We start from the raw sequence: 21,470 nt of genomic DNA, 5'->3' as shown, positions 1-21,470 counted from the left end.
ACAGATTCTGAGCAGAATTCTCAGAGATTTTCAACCTTTAATTTTATACTAATTGAACTATTATTAACCAAAAGTAGAATAAAACTTTTTAAGACACATAATGGCTCAAGAAACATCTATTCTCCGTACCCTTTCCTAAGAATCTTAGAGAAATGCCCTAACAAAACAAAGGGAAAAAAAAAAAATCACGACATGGACTGCTGGATAGAGGGGACACTGGTAGTTCCAAGGTTCAATAGATTGGAGAGCAACCTGCACAGACAGAGCAGAATAATGTAAGGTTGAGCGGGTGGTAGTGGTTAAAAAACAAAAAGAATAAAATATCTGTTGAGCGTGAAAATTTTAGAATAAAAGACTGATGAGATTATGACAGATCTACAGGAAAAAATTAAGGCTAAGGACATTTAAAAGAGGAAAAAAACTGAAGTAATCATTAATGCCAGGAAAAATAAAAAAAAACTTAACAGGAACTTAATTATACTCTATTACCTCACCCAGCAGTGAAAATAGTTACATGAGTGTAACAATGTAAACTGATTATACTAAAAACTGTGGAAAAAAAAATCAGGAGGGGCAGCTATGTGAGAAAGTAAGTATGATAAAAATATTAACTGTTTAACTAGGTGGAGGGAGGCACATGAGTTCTCACTGGAAATTTCTTTTACCTTTCTGTAGGTTGAAATATTTCATAACTATGTCAAGAAGAAATTTACAGGAAGTATTAGGAGGAAGGGAAATTGAAATGTTATGGTGTAAGTTAAATTTAAATCCTAATTCTACCAAAACAAGAGTTAATATCTAAAACTGATAAACCAAGAAATATTAATAGCAGTATATACATATTCCTTTAAAATATGAAAGGAAGTGAAGAACTGGAAAGTGGGTGCTTTTATGGCAGGTGAGTGTCTTACGCTAAAGCTTTTAGAACTATTTGGTTTTTATTACATGACTAAAATGGATTAAAAAAAAAATGCAAGGTAAATATCAGTAATACAAGTAGTAAGGAATCAGCAAAAACTGTGGCAGTGGTATCTGAATGATAAAAGTTGGGAAAATACTGCAGCAGAGGAACAACTATCTTCCTTTGAAACCAAAAGGGTACTGCATTAAAAGAGGAAACATTTTTTAAGTCTCTAGTTATACCAAGATATCAGTCTAACTCACCCAAAGTGATACAATTCTGAAAAAAAAGGTATGCCATTAATTACACAGGGACAACAGGTAGACAGTTTCAGAAAAGGCAAGACTTAGGATCACACTAAGTACAGCCTCCATAAAAGTCTTCAAACCAAGACAGGGATGCATGAAAGCTCAAAAGTCAAATGATCAGCATTAAATGAGTGCCTACTACATGCCAAGCACTGCACCTGTTAATAGTGGCAAAAAAATAAATAAAAATGAGTTAAGAAAGAATAAACGAATCTCAAAACCTTTCTCTAGTTCACTCCAGAGATGAGCGCGCTATAAGCAACCGAGATGGGTAGAAGCAAACTGTCATCTTGTTGATAGTAGTATGAAAATTGCCTTATTTCAAAGAAACTTCCTAAGCCACAAAAGTCACTGCCTAGTCTTAGAGAGCAATCCAGAACAAGAAACTTGTCCACAACAAAAATCAGCAGAGAGCCAGAAATCACCACTCAAGAGACACACTGACACTATAGGTTATTAGTTTTCTCCATAGGCACAAACTTCCTTTTCAAGGCTGGGGCCACTCACCTCCCCAGTCCTGACAGGTAGTGTAGTGCCACATGAATGAATGTGATGGATCAGCATTCCATTGGAAAACAGCTACCATTCTGATTTTTTTATGGAATTCTTTTGAGTTAAAAGGTAGATGACTGAAGTCAAGGTTCATACACAGCAGCATGTCCCAACAGTTAGATCTCAAATGAATTACAGGTGTGCTTGGATACAATCTCCCCTAAGTTCTCAAATCAGCTGGGATCCCAGGATGGTGGGTAACCTCCCCACTTGTACCCCCATGAAGTACTAATCCTATCACTTGGTTAAAAACGATCACAGTCACGAAAAGACTGGGGAGCTCTGAGTAAGGACCCGGTAAGCATAAGACAGGGGAGAAGCTCACGCTCATGACCCACTGTCACCACCTATGGGTCTCTAGTGCAGAGACAGAAAGGAGCTGCAAGCTCTTCCTGCTGTAGCAGTTCATTTAAAAAACAAAGAGAGAGGCAGCACTACTAACCTCAAATGTCCGTAAGAAATACATTTCAGTCATGACGGGAGGTCTCCTGTTTCATTTCTGACTGAGCCCATTATCTTATCCCTAAAATGACACTATTCACTCAGGTATAAGGTTTAATGCTTGAGAAATTTCTACTCAAAAAAGGAAGTGTGTGATAATCCAACTCTTTTAGGGACATAGTTATGAAAATTGTAATTAAGAGATATATCTTACTTACAATAGCTTCATAAAATGTACCTTAAGGCTAATGCTTTAAGGGTATTTAAAACTTACAAGTGGGTGTGGAGCCTAAACTAGTTTTTTAGTTAATTTTTGTCTTCTTTGAAGATGGGAGTGGACAACACAAGGTTTGGGGTTTCTATAGTTAACTAGAAGTTATTCTTATTTCAAGGCCAATTTTCTTACTCAAAAAAGGAATAAGTGTAGAAAAGCAAATATAGTTTGCACCTGTATATTTCACTATTTTCCTGCTGCACCTAAGAGGATAAGCAACCAGAACTTATTCCGGAAACTATGATAGCTGGTTAAACAGGTCGGAATGAAAAGTGCTGTAACCTGGAAAATACAATGCAAAAAGCAATTCGACAGGTGGGGTCTAAGCACAGTTATTAAAACTTACAGTTATAAAAAGGCAGGAAGTCTATTCAAATTAAGATTTTTCATAATGACATGACACAAATTTTGCTAAGGACATTTTTATATTGGCTTGTAACTTTGTAAGATCAGGATCTTATCATTTAACATGCTCCTTTCAAATGATAAAAGGGCCAAGATAAATTTTAGTATTTGAGAAACAAAAAAATGGGGCCAATAACTTAACTTTCATGGATTTAAAGGCTGTCATCAATATTGAGTTTACCAATGGGTCTCAAGTATTTCCCTAGTCTCATGTTTTGCATTTATCTACCATATGTATGGGAACTTTGAGCTCTAAACTAATTTTAGCTTCAAGGAATGATCTAGATAGGGTTATCTGATCAACTTCTGAATCACTGGGCCTAGAAACAATCACTATAGCAAAGGTGTGTGACTTGGGGGATCTATGAGTGGAAGAGCAGGTAATTGCTTATTACTCATGTCATAGTACTTATTAATCTTCAGGAAATATCTGGGCATTTAGAAAAGTATTTCTAGTATGGATCATGTTCAAACTTTAAAACTTGACAGCGAGAGAACTTATAAAAACATCTGGTAGAAATTAACCAATAAAATTTTTAAAAATAAATTTATGTTCAGCTTTTGTGTAGAATAGTCCTTAGTTTTGTTTATAAAATGCATAAAACCCATTTTATCTTTAATCATCTAATGCATTTATGCCCAAAAGATAAAACTTGCACAGAAACCTTTAGTATGAATGGCAGGAAAATGATCAATTTTAATAGCTTAGTTTTCAGTAGATCAGTTTCAAAGACAATTTACAATGCTGAGGTCAGAACTGATCATTTTTGTCAGGACGCTCTTCAGGTTTTAAAAAGCCCTCTTTAGCTTTATCTTCCCTGAATGACAACAGTTCAGAGATCATACTTCAGCTGGATAGCTCAGAAAACACCACAGGATGCAATCAAATGTTTGAACTGATAAATTACCATCACAAAAATAAAATTTTAATTGTTGACTTTTTCAAGCAATCAAAAATGCCCAATCCTTAGACTAGAAACTGTAACAGCTCTCTTTCTAAACACGTGCCCTAGATCCTCAACCACGGAGAAAACAAATAAGGTTTTAGGCATCACATCGTTTTTCTGCATTACCAAAACCTGCAGGTTTTCAGCGTTAGATTTCTGTGTTACCCACGGCAGGGCCTAGAACAGGAGGCGGTTGCGCGTGAGCAGTATGTCTTTTTTTAACTCCAGCAAGAGCCCCGCATATGGTAAACGCCAAGAGCCCGATTCTCATCCTTCTGGCCCCTCCATCCATCCTTGACGAAATGGTTGTAATTCTGGCGGGACCTGGGGCACAACACTCTGGTTCTGGAAGGACAGAGCGAGTGCGTGGGTGTGTGTGAACACTGCAGGAGGGGGCAGCAAGACGTGATCACGGAGTGGGAGGGAAGAATGATGATGCCTCTTCTAGGGCGGGAAGAAACTACGAGAGGTAGCTGTTATGCATGACGGGGGCAGGCACGCGGGGAAGATGGTGGTGGCCGCAGGGTAAGGTGATTACGGGGGGGATTCCCTGCTACTGGGCGGCGCTTGGGGTCGCCTGCGGTGAATGATCCTGGAGCAACTAAATGGGCACGACCCTGACCCCGGGAATTCCTGACGAAAAAGGGGAAAAAGGCGCCGAGAAACGGGGTTATTATGGGATGGCAAAGGGGGGCTCCCTGGGGAAATTACGGGATCTATCTCACCCTCCAATTGCTGTACAGTCTCTTCACTCGTCGATAATAAGCGTCTTTGTCGAGAGTTACAGCCATAGCCACAGACGCCGCTTCTCCTCGGGTTCCGAGAATCACGCGAGGTCCCGGCTCCGCCACCCTCTCTCGGCCCCGGAATCCCGCACTCTCCCAGTGACCCGGAAGTATCGACCTCAAAGATGCCCTTTCCGCTTCCGGGTCCCGGCAGCGATCGGAATTGTTTTTTTTAAAAAAATCCTTCCTCCGGAGGTTAGGGGGAGGAGAGGAAGGAAGAGTGGGGGAAGCAACAAAACGTGTAACGCAGAGTCCAGATTTTCGCGGGGTTTTCTTGTCAACTTAGCAACAGCCGCACGCGAGTCGACGTCATCACGTGATGCTCTGCTCCCGCCCTTAATCTCCCCGGGGCCGAGGTCTCCAGGAGCTCCGATTCCGTGTCGAGGCGGCGGCGGCGGCGGCGGCGGCGGCGGCGGCGGCGGCGGCGGCGGCAGCAGCGGCTGGGCACTTAGGAGGCGGGAGCCCTCACGTGCCGGCTCCGCCCCACACAAACTGCCGCGCGCGAGTGCAGTGGCCCCACCCATAGGCAAAGGAAGGGGAAACGGAGAGCGGGATCTGGGGTGGGAGTGGGAAACCTACAGCATAACTGGGTTTCTGGCTCTCCTAGAAAATGTGGGGAAGCAAAAGCTTCCTGCCTCTCCAGGCCTGGACGGATCCACCGTGCTAGGACGCTGGGTTAGGGGCTCCAGGCAGACAGAGAGCCCACCCTGCGAATAAACTTAACTTAGGCCGGCGCTACGGGGGAAGGACTTCGCCTTTGAAAGGGAAATTAAATGCCCAGGCTTCATTTGAGCGCTAGGACTGTAGGGGAGGAGTCATAGGAAACAAATGCGAGTTCAAGTCGTGACAGCATCCTTTCAGTCAGCCAGTCTCCTTGCCACAGTCATAAAGTGACACCATTTTTACGGCTTCCCCGAAACAATTTCAGTTAATTCAAAACAAAGTGTACGTGGGTCTTGATGGAAATTCTTCTTTCTCATCTCTTCGAGAACTTGGGATTTTGAATCTGGGAACATTTTGCCTACTATTTTAGCTTAGATTATTTGGCAAGGAGGAAAGCCTGCGCTTATGTACAAGCTTTTCACGGAGTACGGATGACTTGTCTGCCCTATCCAAGGTAACTTCACACATTAAAGAACTTTAAGAAAGTGGTGTTGAAATTACCCATCGTGAAGATCAACTGGTAATATTTATATTGGATTTGAGCAAATATAGAACGAGGGAAGAGTGGGAAAGGATTAACTTAAATTTATTAATGCCAAGGGGAAGGAAGGTAACAGTTCCTGACCCTCCAGCTGTATCCACAGTTCGGTCAGGAACAGGCTCTGCCAGAGGCTAGTGCCAGCGCTACATAGTCTGTGGTTAATGGAGGTGTCTAGGGAGGGGTGAGCACATTGGCTGCTCTAGTCTCCTTTCCTTCCCCAGAACCGAGGAAGTAATCATGTATTATTTTAGGAGTTCCCCTACCCACCCAATCCTCTCAAATTTGGAAGCAATCAGGTACAAGTGTTCTTTTTCCTTTTCACCTCCTGGAGTCCTGGGTCTGTCTCCCCACATCTCCCCTGCCCCTCCCACTTTTCCATAGTCCAAGGGCCAGAGTAAGTGAAACACAGCAGCCTCCCAAGCAATGGGGACCATGCTGGGTCTTCAGTCGTCAGCATCTTCGCTGGAGTCTGAGTTGGCTGGCATCATAGGATCATCAATGAGTGAGAAGTCCCTTTCTGAGCTATCATAGCCCTGAGATAAATCATCATCATCATCTTCATCCTCATCGTCCTCATCCTCCTCAGGTTGCAGTGGTGGCAACCTCAAGGCAGTACCAGAGGTGGTGGTGGCTGGTGAAGAAGGGTAGCCAGTGGCTCTCAGGCCTGGATGGTGATGGTGGTGATGGTGGGGGTGGGGGTGGTGGTGGTGGTGATGAAGCATGGTGCTGGAGTCTACATGAGGGGATGATGCTGCACCACCCATCACAAACGGCATAAAAGGCAAAGATGCAGAAGTGGCACTGCTGTGACCCAGAGATGACACAGACTGCAGGCCACTACTGCTGTGTTGGAAGGTATTATGCAGAGACAGGGACCCAGTGCCTCCACCCTGCATCAGGGCCATCATCTTAGAAAGGTCTGGTCGCGTCCTACGGGCCCGCTTCTTGCTGGTGTCAGGTGCAATAGGCCCTGGCAAAACCCGGTTCAACACAGTTTCAGCATGATGACCCTGGGAAGAAGGAACAGAAGATAGTCAAAGGAAGAAAAAACAAAAAAGTCAACAGAGTCCTAGCTTGCAAATGCTTTTTCACTGAACTGTCTTTAGGAGGGGCAAAGTAAGTATAGTCCAATGAGACTTGATGGTAATGGGGACGAGGTAAAGCTGGATGTAGCTGGTTGAAACATTATGATGCTGAAGCTAAAAACAAACATTTGACACCGACACTCATCTGAACCAGAGCTTTGATTTTTTTCCCACGCAGGAGGAGAAGGGGACGGCAGAGGATGAGATGGCTGGATGGCATCACCGACTCGATGGACATGAGTTTGTGTAAACTCCGGGAGTTGATGATAGACAGGGAGGCCTGGCGTGCTGGGATTCATGGGGTTGCAAAGAGTCGGACATGACTGAGCAACTGAACTGAACACGATACCTTTACTCTGGCCAACCATTTCAAAATTGCTTACTTTTGTTAATAAGAAGCCTGACTAAGACAATGAATGAATCAGTACTTGTACAGTATGCTCTCCTGATGGCGGATTGTTCACATGATCTTACCATGTGAAGGACAGCACAGCCATACTGACATATACAATATTATCCTTCATTATTGCATCAGAATGAGGTAAACTCAAGACAGACCAGATTAAGAGTCTAGAACACCAAAAAGACTACGGGGTAGCTCCTTGGCAAATTTACTAAAATAATTTTTTCTGCATTATAATAAACTTACATATCTGCTGAATTTTGAATTGCTTCATGTAAATGGGCTCACTGTAAATTCTGGTTAAGTTCACTGAAGCTGGAACATTACTAGACCTAAGTACAATACTGAGTAAACTGGCATTAAACTCAGACAGTTACAAACATCTCAATACTTAATTTTTTAGGTTTTTAAAATAGAACTATAACTACCAGGGCGTCCCTGGTAGCTCAGATGGTAAATAATCTGCCTGCAATGCAGGAGACCCAGGTTTGATCCTCTGGGTCAGGAAGAACCCCCAGAGAAGGGAATGGCAACCCACTCCAGTATTTTTGCCTGGAAAAACCCCGTGGACAGAGGAGCCTGGCAGGCTAGTTCATGGGGTCAAAGAGAGTCGGACATGACTGAGCAACTAACACACTTTCACATAATAGCACCAAATCATATTAGGATGCAATAATAATACAGTGTTGGATACATATCAATTTTTCAGTAAGAATACTGTACTAACCACATAATTTTCTGTGATTTGCTATGATCTTTTTCTTTCTTAGAGTTAACTGATTATAAAGAAGAGCAAAAGTACTTGAGGTAAAAACAGGTAATCCTGGAGAAAAAGCCTTCTTTATAGGCTGCTCTATAATGTTAAATTCAACACAGAGACGGTATCAGCCTTCTTGCCATCAGCCTCCCATATCAACCACTCACCTTATTATACCCTTGGGCCCATGGAGGATAAGAGAGAAAAATAAAACACTCTTCCATGGAAACAGTCTTTCACCCAGTATAAAAACAATAAGCCTTATAAATTCACCTCACAAATACATACATATTATGGGCAAAATAATGTTCTCAGAATTTGTTAAATGCGAATGATAGATATTTTTCATTTGGGAATTTTGTTAAAAGATAAACCACTATATATATATATATACACCATATACATATAAAGATGTATATAGAAGATCAAAAAGGGAATGATTAGATAAACTGAGTATACAAAGTATTGATCCATTTAAATGTTTACCACACCCTGATTTATAGGTTTGTATTTACACAACTATTGTCCAAAGTAAGGCAAACATAGCCAAGAGAAACTTCTGCAGTTATATTTTTGATGGAAAGGATTATGGGTTCTTAATCCACCAAATTTATAACCACATAAAAGTATAAGCACACTTGAAAATCATGGAATAACATAATGACCAAAATTGTTGTTATAAACTATAGAACATGATTTCCTGTCTTTTTCCATTACTGGCATATTATTAATGATTCTCAACATCGTCTATGTTGAAAAGCCTATTAAAACATGGCTGTTTTAATAGGTTCTAAATCACTTCTTGAGGGGGGCTGTGCTGTGCAGCTCTGCAGGTTCCCCCATCATGTACTGAAATGAACCCCAGGCCCTCAGCAGTGAAAGTACAGAGTCCTAAAACCACTGAATTGCTAGAGAATTTCCCAAATCACTTCTAAAATATAAAACTTTTAAGAGATTATCTGCTCCCAACCTTCAATTTTTCAGGATATACAAATTGAAAAAGTTAAAAGGATTTGCCAAAAATCCCTTAGTCAGTAGAACAAGATAAAGCACTGAATTTTCTAATATGTCTTACTAATTCTTACATTTTAATATGCTTGAAGTGCTAAAGTTAGCTTTTAGAACTTCATGCTCTTCTAGAGATGATACTACAGGAGTATAAAAATATCAATAAAAATATTATGGCTTCTTTGTGAACTGAGGATAAATTTTCTCAAACACACGGGAAAAAAAGATAAACAACATTAAATGATTTCTCTAGTCATATCTAGTATGAGAACAGAGTGGTAATATCTTAGTTTCACTCACCTTTTTTCCATTCCTAGAGTTAGCTGTCTGTACTGGTTCTATTCCCAAACAGTTCAATTCTGCCTTATTATTTTTTTTATATCTCTGCCATTTCTGTTTTCTGCGATCCTCCATATACTACAAGAGAAAAGTTGCAGTTATCCTAAAAGAATAAAACTTCTCTGGAGTAATTATTAAGATACTAGTGTCTACTCTGACCATAAATGCTTATTGTGTGAATAAAGGATTAATCCTAGTGGAAAACTGCCATTAAGCAGACTTCTCCAAAAAAATTAGGTGATTATATACTAGTTCAGTGCCTAGCATTTAGTTTAACAAGTACTAGAACATCATTTTGATCCTCACAACAACTCTGTGAAATAGGAAGACTGAGTATAATTACTCTTATTTTGTCGATGCAGAAACAATGACATAATATGGCATGCTTCTTCCCTCTCACACAGCTTAAATATTAAGGGAATGACTTTAAATCTTGTTGGATGGAACTGCCACTCACCGCTAGAAATCGGGGATCGACAGCAAACTCTGGATGACCCTGTAACCACATCTCCAGTTCAGCCCGGCGAGGGGCATCCTCACCCACGAGCAAAGTACCATCCACCTTATTGATGACAGGGATCCGGGTCTCCAGGTCCACATCAAGGTGATTAGGCTCTTCCATGCACTCCACCTCCAGCTGCAAACCCAGAATCCACCCCCATGAGCACATACTCTTCTTATGAGTAGGGAGGGAGGGGTAGCAGAGCCAATGGTAGCCATAAAATTGTATCTTCTACTCCCTCAATCCCAACTGCCTTCATCAATTACTGGGAACAGAAAGATTTTATCTAATCATCATGTTAAAGACTTTCTCTACCACTTACCTCAACTAGCTTCTTTCTGTTCCCTTTCTTCTTATGAAAAAGAGGATGTCCATCTCCCATTACTCCATTAGCCATCAACTTGTGCTTTTGGAATGTTAACTTCAATCCTTCCTCCTAGAAAGACACCCCACCCACCCAAGACATCATATAGCATGTTTTTAAAATAAAGATTAACTTTAGAGGGAATTAAGTAAGGGTCATCCTCTGGTTCAATGATGGTGAGAAGGAAGGCCATCTGACTAATAGGTACAAACTAGAAATACAATAAGACATATATTTTTCCTTAGAAAGAGTTCATTTCTTGACTCAGTGCCCCTCAGGTTGATTTAAGAGAAGTAGAATTTATCTCAGTAACACCCAATGCAGGGAAAAATCCCCTACCTGGTGTCTCAGAATTAGCATGGCAATTCATCACAGGGGCAAAACTCTGATATTCCTGTCAGGTAACTAAGACATTTTTCTTGTTGAGTACTTAATGACCACCTGCTAGGGTTCATTAGGGAAGAGCATCAGGAAAAATAAAATTTTCCATCCATTTCCCAAACAATACTGACTTAATTTCAGTAGGAATAATTTCTTTTTAACTTAATAAAGCACATAACACTTTAGTATCATATTAATAGCTTTTCCACAATTTGATTTTAATTTTTAAAAACTAGGTTTCTAGGATCTACAAGCAAGCCACTCAAAAGAACCCTTTTAATCTAGCCACTAGGAGATACAAGGGCTTCCCTGGTAGCTCAGCTGGTAAATAATCCACCTGCAATGCAGGAGACCCTGGTTAGATTCCTGGCTTGGGAAGATTCCCCTGGAGAAGGGATAGGCTACCCACTCCAGTATTTTTGGGGCTTCCCTGGTGGCTCAAATGGTAAAGAATCCACCTGCAATATGGGAGACCTGGGTTCTATCCCTGGGTTGGGAAGATCCCCTGGAGGAAGGCATGGCAACCCACCCCAGTATACTTGCCTAGAGAATCCCCATGGACAGAGGAGCCTGGCGGGCTAGTTTATGGGGTCACAGAGTCAGAGATGACTGAGTGACTAAGCACACACAGGAGATACAAGTAAACATAAGATCCCTTCCTTTACTTTAGTGACTTTTCCTCAGCGGATCTTTGTGAGCTCTAATTTTTTTTCCTCTTCACATTTTTAAGGTTAGCTGACCAAATGAGCTTAATATTAATGTTATGGTCATAAAACTAGTTAACAAGAATTACAGCCTCCTTCCTCACTTCCCAGTGCCTAAATGCTCAGCTTACATCTTTGATCTGAACCGTAAACTCTTTCTCATCCATGCCTCGGCGAAGTCTGGTGAACTGAGCAGCCGCTGTGGTGACTGCAGACACGTCCTCCTCTGCCATGGAAGCTGCGCTGCTACTGCGTGGTGTGGGGACTGGGGAGTCACCATATTCTCCTGGAGTCAACGAGGGACTGTCCAGCAAGTGGTTGCCTGGCCCCAAAATTCCTCCTGTTACCATTTCCTGGCTCCGGCGACTAGAAGGCCACTTCCCTGAGAGTACAGCCTGGCAGACGAGGTCAATACGGTTTATCAGGACACGATCCTGAGTGGGGGAAAAAGAAATCAATTAGACATGTGATCCTGTGACAAGTAATAGTGCCATCATTAACAAGTTAAGTAAAAATTATATGTCAAAAATGAGGGAGGTAAAAGTATCAGATCCCAAAGTCAACCGGTAAGAGCTTCATGAAAAAACACGTACCACTAAACATAATCAAAGAAACCTAGAACCATCTACTTGTTCTCTGTGTATGTCACTCTTTTTAGAATTTTCTTTTTCATTGGAGGATAAATACTTTATAGTATTGTGACGGTTTCTGCCATACATCAATAAGAATCAGCCACAGGCCTATGTCCCCTCCGTCTTAAATTGCCCTCCCACCTCCCTCCCCACTCTACCCCTCTAGGTTGTCACAGAGCACTGGCTTTGGGTTTCCTGCATCATACAGCAAATTCCCACTGGCTCTCTATTTTATAGTAATGTATGTTAACTAGTGTTTCAACACTAGTCTCTCAAGTCACCCCACTCTCTCCCTTCCTGACTGTGACCAAAAGTCTGTTCTTCATGTCTGTGTCTCCATTGCTGCACTGGAAATAATTTCATTAGTTCCATTCTTTCTAGATTTCATACATATGTGTTAATATACGGTTATTTGTCTTTCTCTTTCTGATTTATTTCACTTTGTACAACAGGCTCTAGGTTCATCCACCTCATTAGAAATGACTCAACTCTGTTCCTTTCTATGGATGAGTAATATTCCATTGTATATATGTAGCACAACTTCTTTATCTATTCATCTCTTGGTGGACATCTAGGTTGCTTCCATGTCCTAGCTATTGTAAATAGTGCTGCAATGAATACTGGGATACAAGTGTCTTTTTTCAGTTATGGTTTCCTGAGGGTATATGCCCAGTAGTGGGATTGCTGGTTCATATGGTAGTCTTAATCCTAGTTTTTTAAAGAATCTCCATATTGTTCTCCATAGTGGCTGTATCACACTATATTTTCAGACTCAACATGTCCAACAATGAGGCTGTTACCTTGGGCCACTCAGAAGCTCTCTGTCTTTCTTGTAGCAGCAGCAGCTCAGGGGTCATTTGTTCTCCATCTTCATTTGGGAATCCATCTTGGGACATAGGGAGGGACAGGAGACTCTCTTCATCATAGAGCTTTGAGCGGGACTGGTCAGCAGCTAGGGATTGAGCACACAGTACATGTGAGCAAAGGTGGAAGAATGAAGTTACAAAGGAATGGTATCATATGGTCTTTAAAGGCCCTAAGAGTAACAGATCTCTTCCGATATTCTATCAAATTAAAATCTGAATCTTAGAAAATGCATTTAGAAAAGAAGGGAAACGCAGAGAGGGGGGGAATGGGAAAGACGGCCAACAGCCTGTCACATGCACTCACTTAGCTTCTCTTCCTTCTCGTCCTCACTCTCATCAGTGCTGGAGCTGGAGCTGGATGAGGATGAGGAAGAAGAGGATGATGGTGACAGCTTGCTCAAGTCCAGCTCAGAGTCTGAATCATCCTCATCCTCCAGTTTGACTGGTGGAACACTTCGGGAGACCAGAGGGGTAGTATCAGAGGGGGCTACTCGCATCTCATAGTCTTGTGGGGTTGGTCGGCTCCTGGCCACCACCTCATGCTCTAGCTTTAAAGTCAGACTCTCCAGACTGGGCACCTGGGCAGCTGTCTCCTCAGGTGGCTTTTCAACAGGAGCATCTGGGCGCAGGGGCAGCGGTGAGGCAGTGCGCGAGGTGTACTGCTGGTGGAGCAGTGGAGTAGAGCAGCGTGACAGGGATGGAGCTGGTGCTCCTGCCTGATGGTTCTGCATATAATTCATACGGGCAGCCAGGAAAGAAAAGTCTGGGTCCTGCATGATGTTGCAGTCTGTTTGGCTCACCCCGTGGCGGGCTGCCCCTCGTAGAAGCTCCCCGTCATGCCGAATGGGCTCCCACCACTTAGGCAATTCAGGACCTGGAGGCTGACATAATGCCAGCCGATCTTCCAAAAGAGGGTGGCATAAAACTTGTTCCCGTAAGCGCCGAAGCAATTCAATACGGTAGAGAGTCCGTGAGGCCCTTTCCTCAGTGATGGGCTCAATAAACAGATTAGGGTCCGGGGGTTCTGCAAGAGATAAGGGTAGAAGAAGAAATTAACCAAGAGTTGGTTCTGTCACAATCCATGCCCACTCACGCAAGACTCTTCAGTCTTGCTTACCATCTCCAGCTGCTGGGGGAAGGCGGCACACTTGGCGGCACATGGCCACAAAGCCATGGAAATACTTGGTAAGGCTTTCATCTGTCTTTTTGTCCAGTCGGGCAAAAGTACGGAAGCGATCCCAATGGAACTGCATGGTATCAGGGTCATACTCCACACCGAAGGTAGAAACCACTCGATAGAAATCAGTTTGCTCACGCCTTGTCCATCTACAAAGGGAAGACGAATAAGGCAATAGTGGTCAGAACACAAGGAGAGGTTACTTCTTAGTATAGCTTAGAATATCTGAACACACCACAAATGAAAGTTGGCTGGGGGCGGGGTGGGGGTGGGCAGCCCCCAAAGAGCAGAAGAGGTAGTCTATAACAAGGAATAATTTAAGAATTAGCAAGCTAAAGGAGGAAAATGATGCAAAAAACTCAGTGAGGATGACTATGTACAAGACGTTCCCAGGACTTATGGTTAAGTATGGTTTTACAGGGGTTAAGTATGGGTTGCAGGGGTATAACAAAGGTCAAAAAGGTGGTCCCTCTCTGAAAAGTGAAAGTGTTAGTTGCTCAGTCAAGTCCAACTCTTTGCGACCCTATAGACTGTAGCCCTCCATGCTCCTCAGTCGATGGAATTCTCCAGACAAGAATACTAGAGTGGGTAGCCATTCCCTTCTCCAGGGGATCTTCCCGACCCAGGGATCAAACCCAGGTCTCCTGCATTGTAAGAAGATTCTTTACCGTCTGAGCCACCAGGGATGCCATAATCCTTCCTAAGATGGTTTTCAATATAGGGCCCATAGCTGAAGAGAAGTTTACAGCTTAGTCCAAATTCCCAGTCACATTTTACCGTTGCTGTTTCTCCCGCCGTGCAATTTCTTTTAGCTTGAAGGCTGCCTCACAACGTCGCCTTCTCCGATCCCCACGTTCTGCAGCCTCTATCTTCATCTGTTCTCTCTTGTAGCTGCGCTGATAGGCTGTTACTAGGCGCCGAAGCCTAGCTGTCAAAGCAGAGCCTGGAGGCCAGAATAGATGGCCTGGCTGTTGGGTCACCTGGGCTGTGGGAAGCAAAGTAGAATAAACAGCAAGTACAGGAAAGATAGAAGAGATAACACTGGTATTTCAACCCACCCAAAGGCAAAGCTCTCAGAAATTCTAGTAAAGGAGAGACTTCAGTCAATTTCCCAATTCCACCAACCCATACAAGTTAATTTAGAAGTTTACCTTCATCTCCATCTATCACTGAGATCTCTTCATCCATCATCATCAAGGGATCACCCTAGAGGAGATCCACCCCGCAGGATGGAGAGAGGAGGAAAAGGGGGTAAAATTGGCACTCTGAAATCACATGTGTGTGTCCTTTTATGGCATCAAGGTATCAAGATATTTTTAATGAAAGGAACCCTCACAGAAAGCTGAAAGCAATGAATTAAAACAATAAGAAAATATAACCTGAAAAGTCAGTTCTTATCAATGTCTTGAAGACAATGAGACTCAGGAATTAAGTAGTCCAATAATATACTTCATTGTCCAGCTTAGGTCCCACCTACTCCACAAAAGCGTCCCTGACCTCCCCTAGCTGGTGTTACAATCCTTTCCATTAATACTTTATATTCTCGAATGGTACTTTTCATTTTGTATTATAAAGTAATCAGTATACTTCATGATTCGGGGAATTGGAAAATACTATTTAGTAATACAGAAAAGCTATACTCAAATGAGAATTCCTCACCTCATCATCTTGGTCCTTTGGGGGACCCTGGAGTGGTTTGTATTCAGGATCTTCACAATCTTTATCAAAGTCAACCCTAAAATTATCCAGAGGCATGAGAAAACGACAAAACTGAGTTCTAAACTGCTTGACTTTAAAATGAAACATTCTGACCAGCACATTTCCTTTTTCTTAATAGCTTTTTATTATTTAACCAATTCCCCGCCTCCGTCCCAACTAGTATCTACTTTTATTATTTCATTGGAATGATCTATGCCTGCTTATTTTTACTACTTTGCTCTACTGAGCAAAAGGATATTACATGGTTTGCAATAAATAAATCTAATTTCCTCTGTGGGTCCTACACTAGGCAAACCGAGGTTGTGATCATCAAAGAAAAACCTTTCCATCATAAGGGACTGGGAGGGTATTCATGAACTAAGCCAAATATTTCACATGCCCCTCAGGTCTCCACATGAGAAGTTTTGTTAAACTCACTGGCACCCAAACCAGGGCAACAATGCCCTAGCTGGTGGCTCAGTATTAGCATGGCAACTCATCATTGAGGCATGCACTCAGGCAAAGTAAACACCTTTATGTGTCAGCTGCCACGGAAGATGATAGACCAAGGCTAAAGTTTCCTGAGGCTCTATCACATAGGTGGCATGGGACTGTTGCACGGCTACTATCTTTCAAGAGAAGCAGTTATCCTCTCTGCTACTGTAGCTGAAAGCACTGCACAGAAAACTGAAGAGAACATCAAATAAGCCATTTGGGAGTAATTTTCCCCCTCAGTTGCATTATATGACAATGTATGGTTTCAGGCCAATTTACGGAGATCTTTCTGCTGGTCGCTCTGTTTGTTAAGAATTTATCATTTGTGAGTATAACCACCATTAGGAATCCCAATTGATTCAGTCAAGGCTAGAGTTATGCCATCTCTTAGCACAAGCAACAAATATCCTTTGTAATGTAGATACAGCTTTAAGAGAACTAAACATCAATACTTACCCTTCCACTATGTCAGAAAAATTGTCCAACACGCGATGTTCTGCTGCAATTGCTTTGTCATCTGGTCGGCCAGCCTTTTCCAGGAAGCATAAGGCTGGGTCTGCCCTCATAGTATTATATTTTTCATAGCCTTGAAGAAAAACAGCCATAATTTAAAGAAAATCAGAGACTCATTTTGCTTTTACGCTTACTTCATATGCTGCTGGAATAAAAAGTGGGCTACTTTGCTCATAGTGTAAAGTACTCTGAAAATGTTAATCTGGACCGCTGTTGGGTTATATTAAGATATTTAATATTTTCACTCCAATTTAGAGTCATAAAGAGTTTTATCACCGGTTACTGAAAATAGGAATTTAATCAGTGTGTACAGAGAATGGTGACAGATTTATATAGCTATTTAACAGGTAATTTTTTATCATCATTCTTACTACACAGGTGAGGAAATTTTAAAAGTCCAATAGTTTAGAGCTAGGTAACGCATTTTCAAATAAAGAATAAGAAATTTGTATCTGCAAACAGGCACTCTGAATGGTGGATGAATGATGAATGTACTTCAGGATGTTTGGACTCTTCTAAAGCCTATGCACCTCACAAGTAAATCTAAGACTACAAATGCTCACAGTTTTTCTCATCCAATTAAACTTGTCAAAAATGTGAATTAAGTGCCATTACTTTTATTTTATAGAAGTAAACAGAAAAGTATATTAAAAAAAGAAATAATCTTCCAATTCACTAAGTCACTAGGCTGGAAGTTAGCACTTACTGCTTTTAATGTGTGGAATTTGTGATTAGGCAAAACTGAAAAGGGAGTCTTCTCCCTTTTTTTACTCTACTTCAGGGCATTTTTTTCCACTGGCTAAAAAAATTTTTTTAATTTTTCTTTCACTCAAGCAGGACTATTCACACCTACATAAGATGAGTACTGAATATTTAGACAAACAAGATGCTATACAAGCAGAACATTTTCAGCAAGTCACAGGAAAGCTATGCAAAGTAAACATGTTTATTATTAACAAGAGTAGACATGCATCATCTCCCTTGATTGCAAATCTTAACTTGGACACCACTGCATACAGACTGGTAGTAACTGATTAATCACAGAACAGATGGGAGACACCCTACCTTGCGATTTAACTATCCATCTGGTCTTTCCTGACCATCTATTCATAGGAACTAACAACTATGCTCTATATTTCTGAGAACTAGTTTACCATTCAAACATAATTATTGGTCTTGAGTACTTTGCAACATATTCCATCTGTAGACAAAACTCTCTAACAAGAAAAGAACAGACTAACAGCAGACACCTACCATGCTTAAAGACTCCAATGAGCAGGGACTTATCAGCCTCACTGTCCCACCATGTTGTTGGAACCTCCAGTTGATCCACTACTGGGAACCATATGTCAATCTCACTGAAGGTATAAGAGGCAGAGTCAGCACAGCAATGCATGAAATAAAAGCAAACAATCTTTGGAAAGATTATTACAGGTATCTTCTTTTCTCTATTAATTTACGTAGTCCTACATCTGCCTATTTTCTTCCACTGGTATCAAGAACAGCTGTCCCCTGGTATCCGTAAGGGATTCGTTCCACCCCAGATACCAAAATCCACTTATGTTCAAGCCCCTTATATAAGATGAATCATTCAGTGAATACAGCTGGCCCTTGATATCCAGGGATTTGATCAATTGTGGATCAAAAGGATGCAAAACCCAAGGATACAAAAGGCCAACTGCATAGGATTGAAGACCTGATATACAGATTTTAATTATCAGGTATCCCAGAGATAGTTAAGAGTGAAATAAGAAAACTAATCTATTCTGGTATAAGGCACAGCATAAAGAAAAATATAGCATAACTTTACCTGGCAATTGCACCCCCTAACACCTTCTCTGCCTGGTCTCCAATAACCTCCTGTCTCAGATAATATAGCATTCGTACCCGCAACAGCACCCTAGAAGGGAGAGAGGAAGAACTGGCTCAGTAATAGTGCAGAAAGCTTGAGGTGGAAAATGCTTTGTCTGCTAAATTCCATCCTTACTTGTTACACTGATGTTTCAAGTGCTTCTTATAACTCTCATCTTGAAACAGAGTATCAGGGTTATATTTCCGGATCCAATCTGCCTTATGGATATCAAAAGTGCTTTGTGACTTTACTTTTTTCCCCTTGCGTCCACGAGGCACAGGGATAGACAGACCTGGGGAAGGGGAAACATCGAAGACTTGGATTGAGAAAAACCCTTGGACCTGAAAAGGATTAGGTAACCTATAGAAAGACAAAAAGCAAAGACTTGATAATCACCTGAGTGATTCTGCAATTCTTTTGTCTTGCCATTTTCAGCAGGGCTAATCAAGTCCCAAATGAAACCTTTGATATTTTCGTCCCCACGATAGTGTAAGAGACAGTACACGAGGATGGCCCGGCAAATTGTTTCCACATCTCTTTCAGTCATCCGTCGCTTGAAGCGTCCATGAGACAGAATATCTCGCCATCGTCCCCAACTACAAAAAAAAAGCAATCATATGGATATTTTCCTAGGGACCCCAGTCCCTCAAATTCACACTTCCCAAATGGTGGGAGACAAAAAGATCTTGGGAAAACATGGTAACAGAATCAATTTTTTCCCATTATCCCCTCTTTGATCATAGCTTCCAATTTAAAAAGCGAACGAGATGTCTATCAGGATGGAGATGCATTATCTCTGAGGCAAGGTGGGGTCTTACCCATATACCAGGAGGTGCTTTTCCACCCGAAAACAGTCAGTGCGCCCATAGGTATGATGACGATCATGTCGGCGAGAGCGTGGTCGTTCATCGTCTTCACTTTCCAAATCAGAGAATTCCACTAGGTCATCATCTTTCAGAGTGCTGAAGTGGCGGGTCTGTTTTCGTACTCTAGGTGTGTCAATCACCAAGTTATTCTATGCAGGGAACAGAAGGAGATGTAACTCTTTTCACAATATAATCATGGGAAAGGAATTAAAGGTAGTCAGACTGAAATAGCCTTGCATGTAATAATTTGTAGATACTCAAAGACAGATTCTTTTTTGGACATGCAAGATAATCTACAGGGACTCAGGAAGCAAACTTAAGTTGTAGTTATCTAAGTATTTTTTAGTGGCCCTCAATGTAGAAAGCTTTCACAATGGCCTTTGATATACCATCGTAGGCCAAAGTCAGCACTGAAGGATCAGAGCAGTTATAAAGACTCCAGAAAGTAACGTGTTTCCTGCCACATTTCCTCCTTGAAGGAAAAGGAAGCTCACCTTGCTATTGAGTAGATCCATGTCCAGGTCAGCCTTTTTGGCCCACTTCTGCCAAAAGTTTGGGTCATCCAGAGAAATATCAGTCCTATTTTCAGAAGCCACAAAGCTTGCCTAATGAGGAACAAAGAAATAGTAAAGTTGACTATACCACTTTTTTGAGTAAAGGGATATCAGTATATTTTAAAACTATATTTTTTAAAAATATTAAATTCTAGAGATTCTTGTCTCTCTGTGCTAAAAGCCTCTAGCACTGACAGAACATACCTTGGCAAAGGTAGAACCCTTTCCTTCAGATTCAATGGTGATGGTAGTGGTTCGTCTTAACAAGATCTGGTCAATGTCCTCTTCACAAAACTTGGAGCCCTCATCATCTTCCTCCATTATGGCTGCATACGCTCCTTTCCGTAAGAGATCTTCAATCTCCTTCTTAGAGAACTGTTGTATCTACAAAATCCAATAGAAAGGTGAAAAAAAATCAGAGAATATTATCTAACCATGTCATGATATTTTATTACATTTTAAAAAATAATCATTGAGAATCCAAACAAGGGGTCAGGTTCCCGTACAAAAAGTAGCTTTTGCCTCCCTTCATCACCATGACCTACTACAAATATAGCTAAAAATTAACAAGACTCACTCCAGTAATGTTGCCATCCCGACCACTCATGGACTGAAGCACAGCTTTATCCAATCCCAACTTGAGGCTAGCCTTATCAAACATCTCCCTCTCGTAAGAATTACGAGTAATGAGACGGTACACCTTCACAGCTTTGCTCTGCCCAATTCGATGACAACGTGCTTGAGCCTGGTTTTAACAAATGGAAGGAAGGGAAAAGATAACAACATTAGAGGGGGCGGGGAGGAGAAGGATTCAAAATACCGATTTATATTTATAAAACAGCCATGAGATCAACTCAAAATCGGAAGTCAATTTCAAGATGAAATTACTGCCCCATCATCCAGACCAGGTGTCAGCAAATCTTGGTCACCAATTTCTAGAAATAAAGTTTTTGCTGAAACACAGCTCTACCCATTCATTTATATTTGCTTATAGATGTTTTTTGTAGTACAAGAGCAGAGGAGAACAGTTACAACAGAGACTGATTTGCACAGACTAAAATATTAACTATCTGCCCTGTACGGAAAAAGTCTGATGACCTAACTAATTAAACAATTCCAGACTCTAGAAAAGATAAGACTTTCTAAGAGATCTTGATCCTGCTGCAAAACCTCTCAGGTTAGGTGATTAGTCCCTAAGACAATGATTTCCTCTACCTGCAGGTCATTTTGCGGATTCCAGTCTGAATCAAAGATGATGCAAGTATCAGCAGCTGTGAGATTAATGCCAAGTCCACCAGCCCGGGTGCATAGCAGAAAGACAAATCGGTCCGAGTCAGGCTTGCTAAAACGGTCAATAGCAGCTTGCCGAAGGTTGCCTCTAACTCGCCCATCAATACGCTCATATAAGTACCTGCATGGGAATCACAGGAAAAAAGTTTAATCAGCTGAGCAGAAAA

At 41.6% G+C, this 21,470-nt stretch overlaps 2 protein-coding genes and 2 non-coding genes across 11 annotated transcripts in view; all 4 read right to left on the bottom strand.

The window, feature by feature from the left end:
- Nucleotides 1–4,738, bottom strand: part of SUPT16H (SPT16 homolog, facilitates chromatin remodeling subunit) — a 35,602-nt gene extending 30,864 nt beyond the window's left edge. The window contains exon 1 of the mRNA XM_065941423.1: nucleotides 4,554–4,738. Coding sequence (XP_065797495.1) covers nucleotides 4,554–4,619 — 66 coding nt within the window. The 5' untranslated portion in view covers nucleotides 4,620–4,738. The remainder of the gene's footprint in view (nucleotides 1–4,553) is intronic.
- Nucleotides 4,739–5,405: 667 nt separating this feature from the next.
- The window catches only part of CHD8 (chromodomain helicase DNA binding protein 8), a 60,840-nt gene continuing 44,775 nt past the window's right edge, over nucleotides 5,406–21,470 (bottom strand). For 4 of the 8 annotated variants that reach the window (XM_065941415.1, XM_065941416.1, XM_065941417.1 and 1 more), the window contains 21 exons: nucleotides 21,229–21,424; nucleotides 20,591–20,758; nucleotides 20,218–20,397; nucleotides 19,954–20,064; nucleotides 19,412–19,608; nucleotides 18,990–19,189; nucleotides 18,729–18,909; nucleotides 18,552–18,641; nucleotides 17,996–18,099; nucleotides 16,685–16,814; nucleotides 15,695–15,770; nucleotides 15,187–15,241; nucleotides 14,813–15,020; nucleotides 13,976–14,184; nucleotides 13,163–13,882; nucleotides 12,793–12,944; nucleotides 11,492–11,794; nucleotides 10,234–10,347; nucleotides 9,867–10,046; nucleotides 9,371–9,487; nucleotides 5,408–6,827 (listed from right to left, as the gene is read on the bottom strand). In XM_065941415.1, the coding sequence (XP_065797487.1) occupies nucleotides 6,261–6,827; nucleotides 9,371–9,487; nucleotides 9,867–10,046; nucleotides 10,234–10,347; nucleotides 11,492–11,794; nucleotides 12,793–12,944; nucleotides 13,163–13,882; nucleotides 13,976–14,184; nucleotides 14,813–15,020; nucleotides 15,187–15,241; nucleotides 15,695–15,770; nucleotides 16,685–16,814; nucleotides 17,996–18,099; nucleotides 18,552–18,641; nucleotides 18,729–18,909; nucleotides 18,990–19,189; nucleotides 19,412–19,608; nucleotides 19,954–20,064; nucleotides 20,218–20,397; nucleotides 20,591–20,758; nucleotides 21,229–21,424 (4,258 nt within the window). In that variant the 3' untranslated portion in view covers nucleotides 5,408–6,260. Of the gene's footprint in view, nucleotides 6,828–9,370; nucleotides 9,488–9,866; nucleotides 10,047–10,233; nucleotides 10,348–11,491; nucleotides 11,795–12,792; nucleotides 12,945–13,162; nucleotides 13,883–13,975; nucleotides 14,185–14,812; nucleotides 15,021–15,186; nucleotides 15,242–15,694; nucleotides 15,771–16,684; nucleotides 16,815–17,995; nucleotides 18,100–18,551; nucleotides 18,642–18,728; nucleotides 18,910–18,989; nucleotides 19,190–19,411; nucleotides 19,609–19,953; nucleotides 20,065–20,217; nucleotides 20,398–20,590; nucleotides 20,759–21,228; nucleotides 21,425–21,470 lie in introns of all 8 variants that reach the window. The other 4 variants (XM_065941421.1, XM_065941422.1, XM_065941419.1 and 1 more) reach the window with 3 other exon arrangements.
- LOC136172779 (small nucleolar RNA U6-53/MBII-28) lies at nucleotides 10,545–10,653 on the bottom strand. Its single transcript, XR_010664117.1, has one exon. It is a non-coding gene; the product is annotated as a small nucleolar RNA U6-53/MBII-28 (small nucleolar RNA).
- LOC136172778 (small nucleolar RNA U6-53/MBII-28) lies at nucleotides 16,132–16,241 on the bottom strand. The gene has a single exon (XR_010664116.1). It is a non-coding gene; the product is annotated as a small nucleolar RNA U6-53/MBII-28 (small nucleolar RNA).

Source organism: Muntiacus reevesi, chromosome 7 (assembly GCF_963930625.1).
Source record: "Muntiacus reevesi chromosome 7, mMunRee1.1, whole genome shotgun sequence".
In the NCBI taxonomy this organism is placed as follows: domain Eukaryota; kingdom Metazoa; phylum Chordata; class Mammalia; order Artiodactyla; family Cervidae; genus Muntiacus; species Muntiacus reevesi.
Note: the sequence above shows the minus strand (reverse complement) of the source record. Positions and strands in the feature narration are given on the sequence as shown.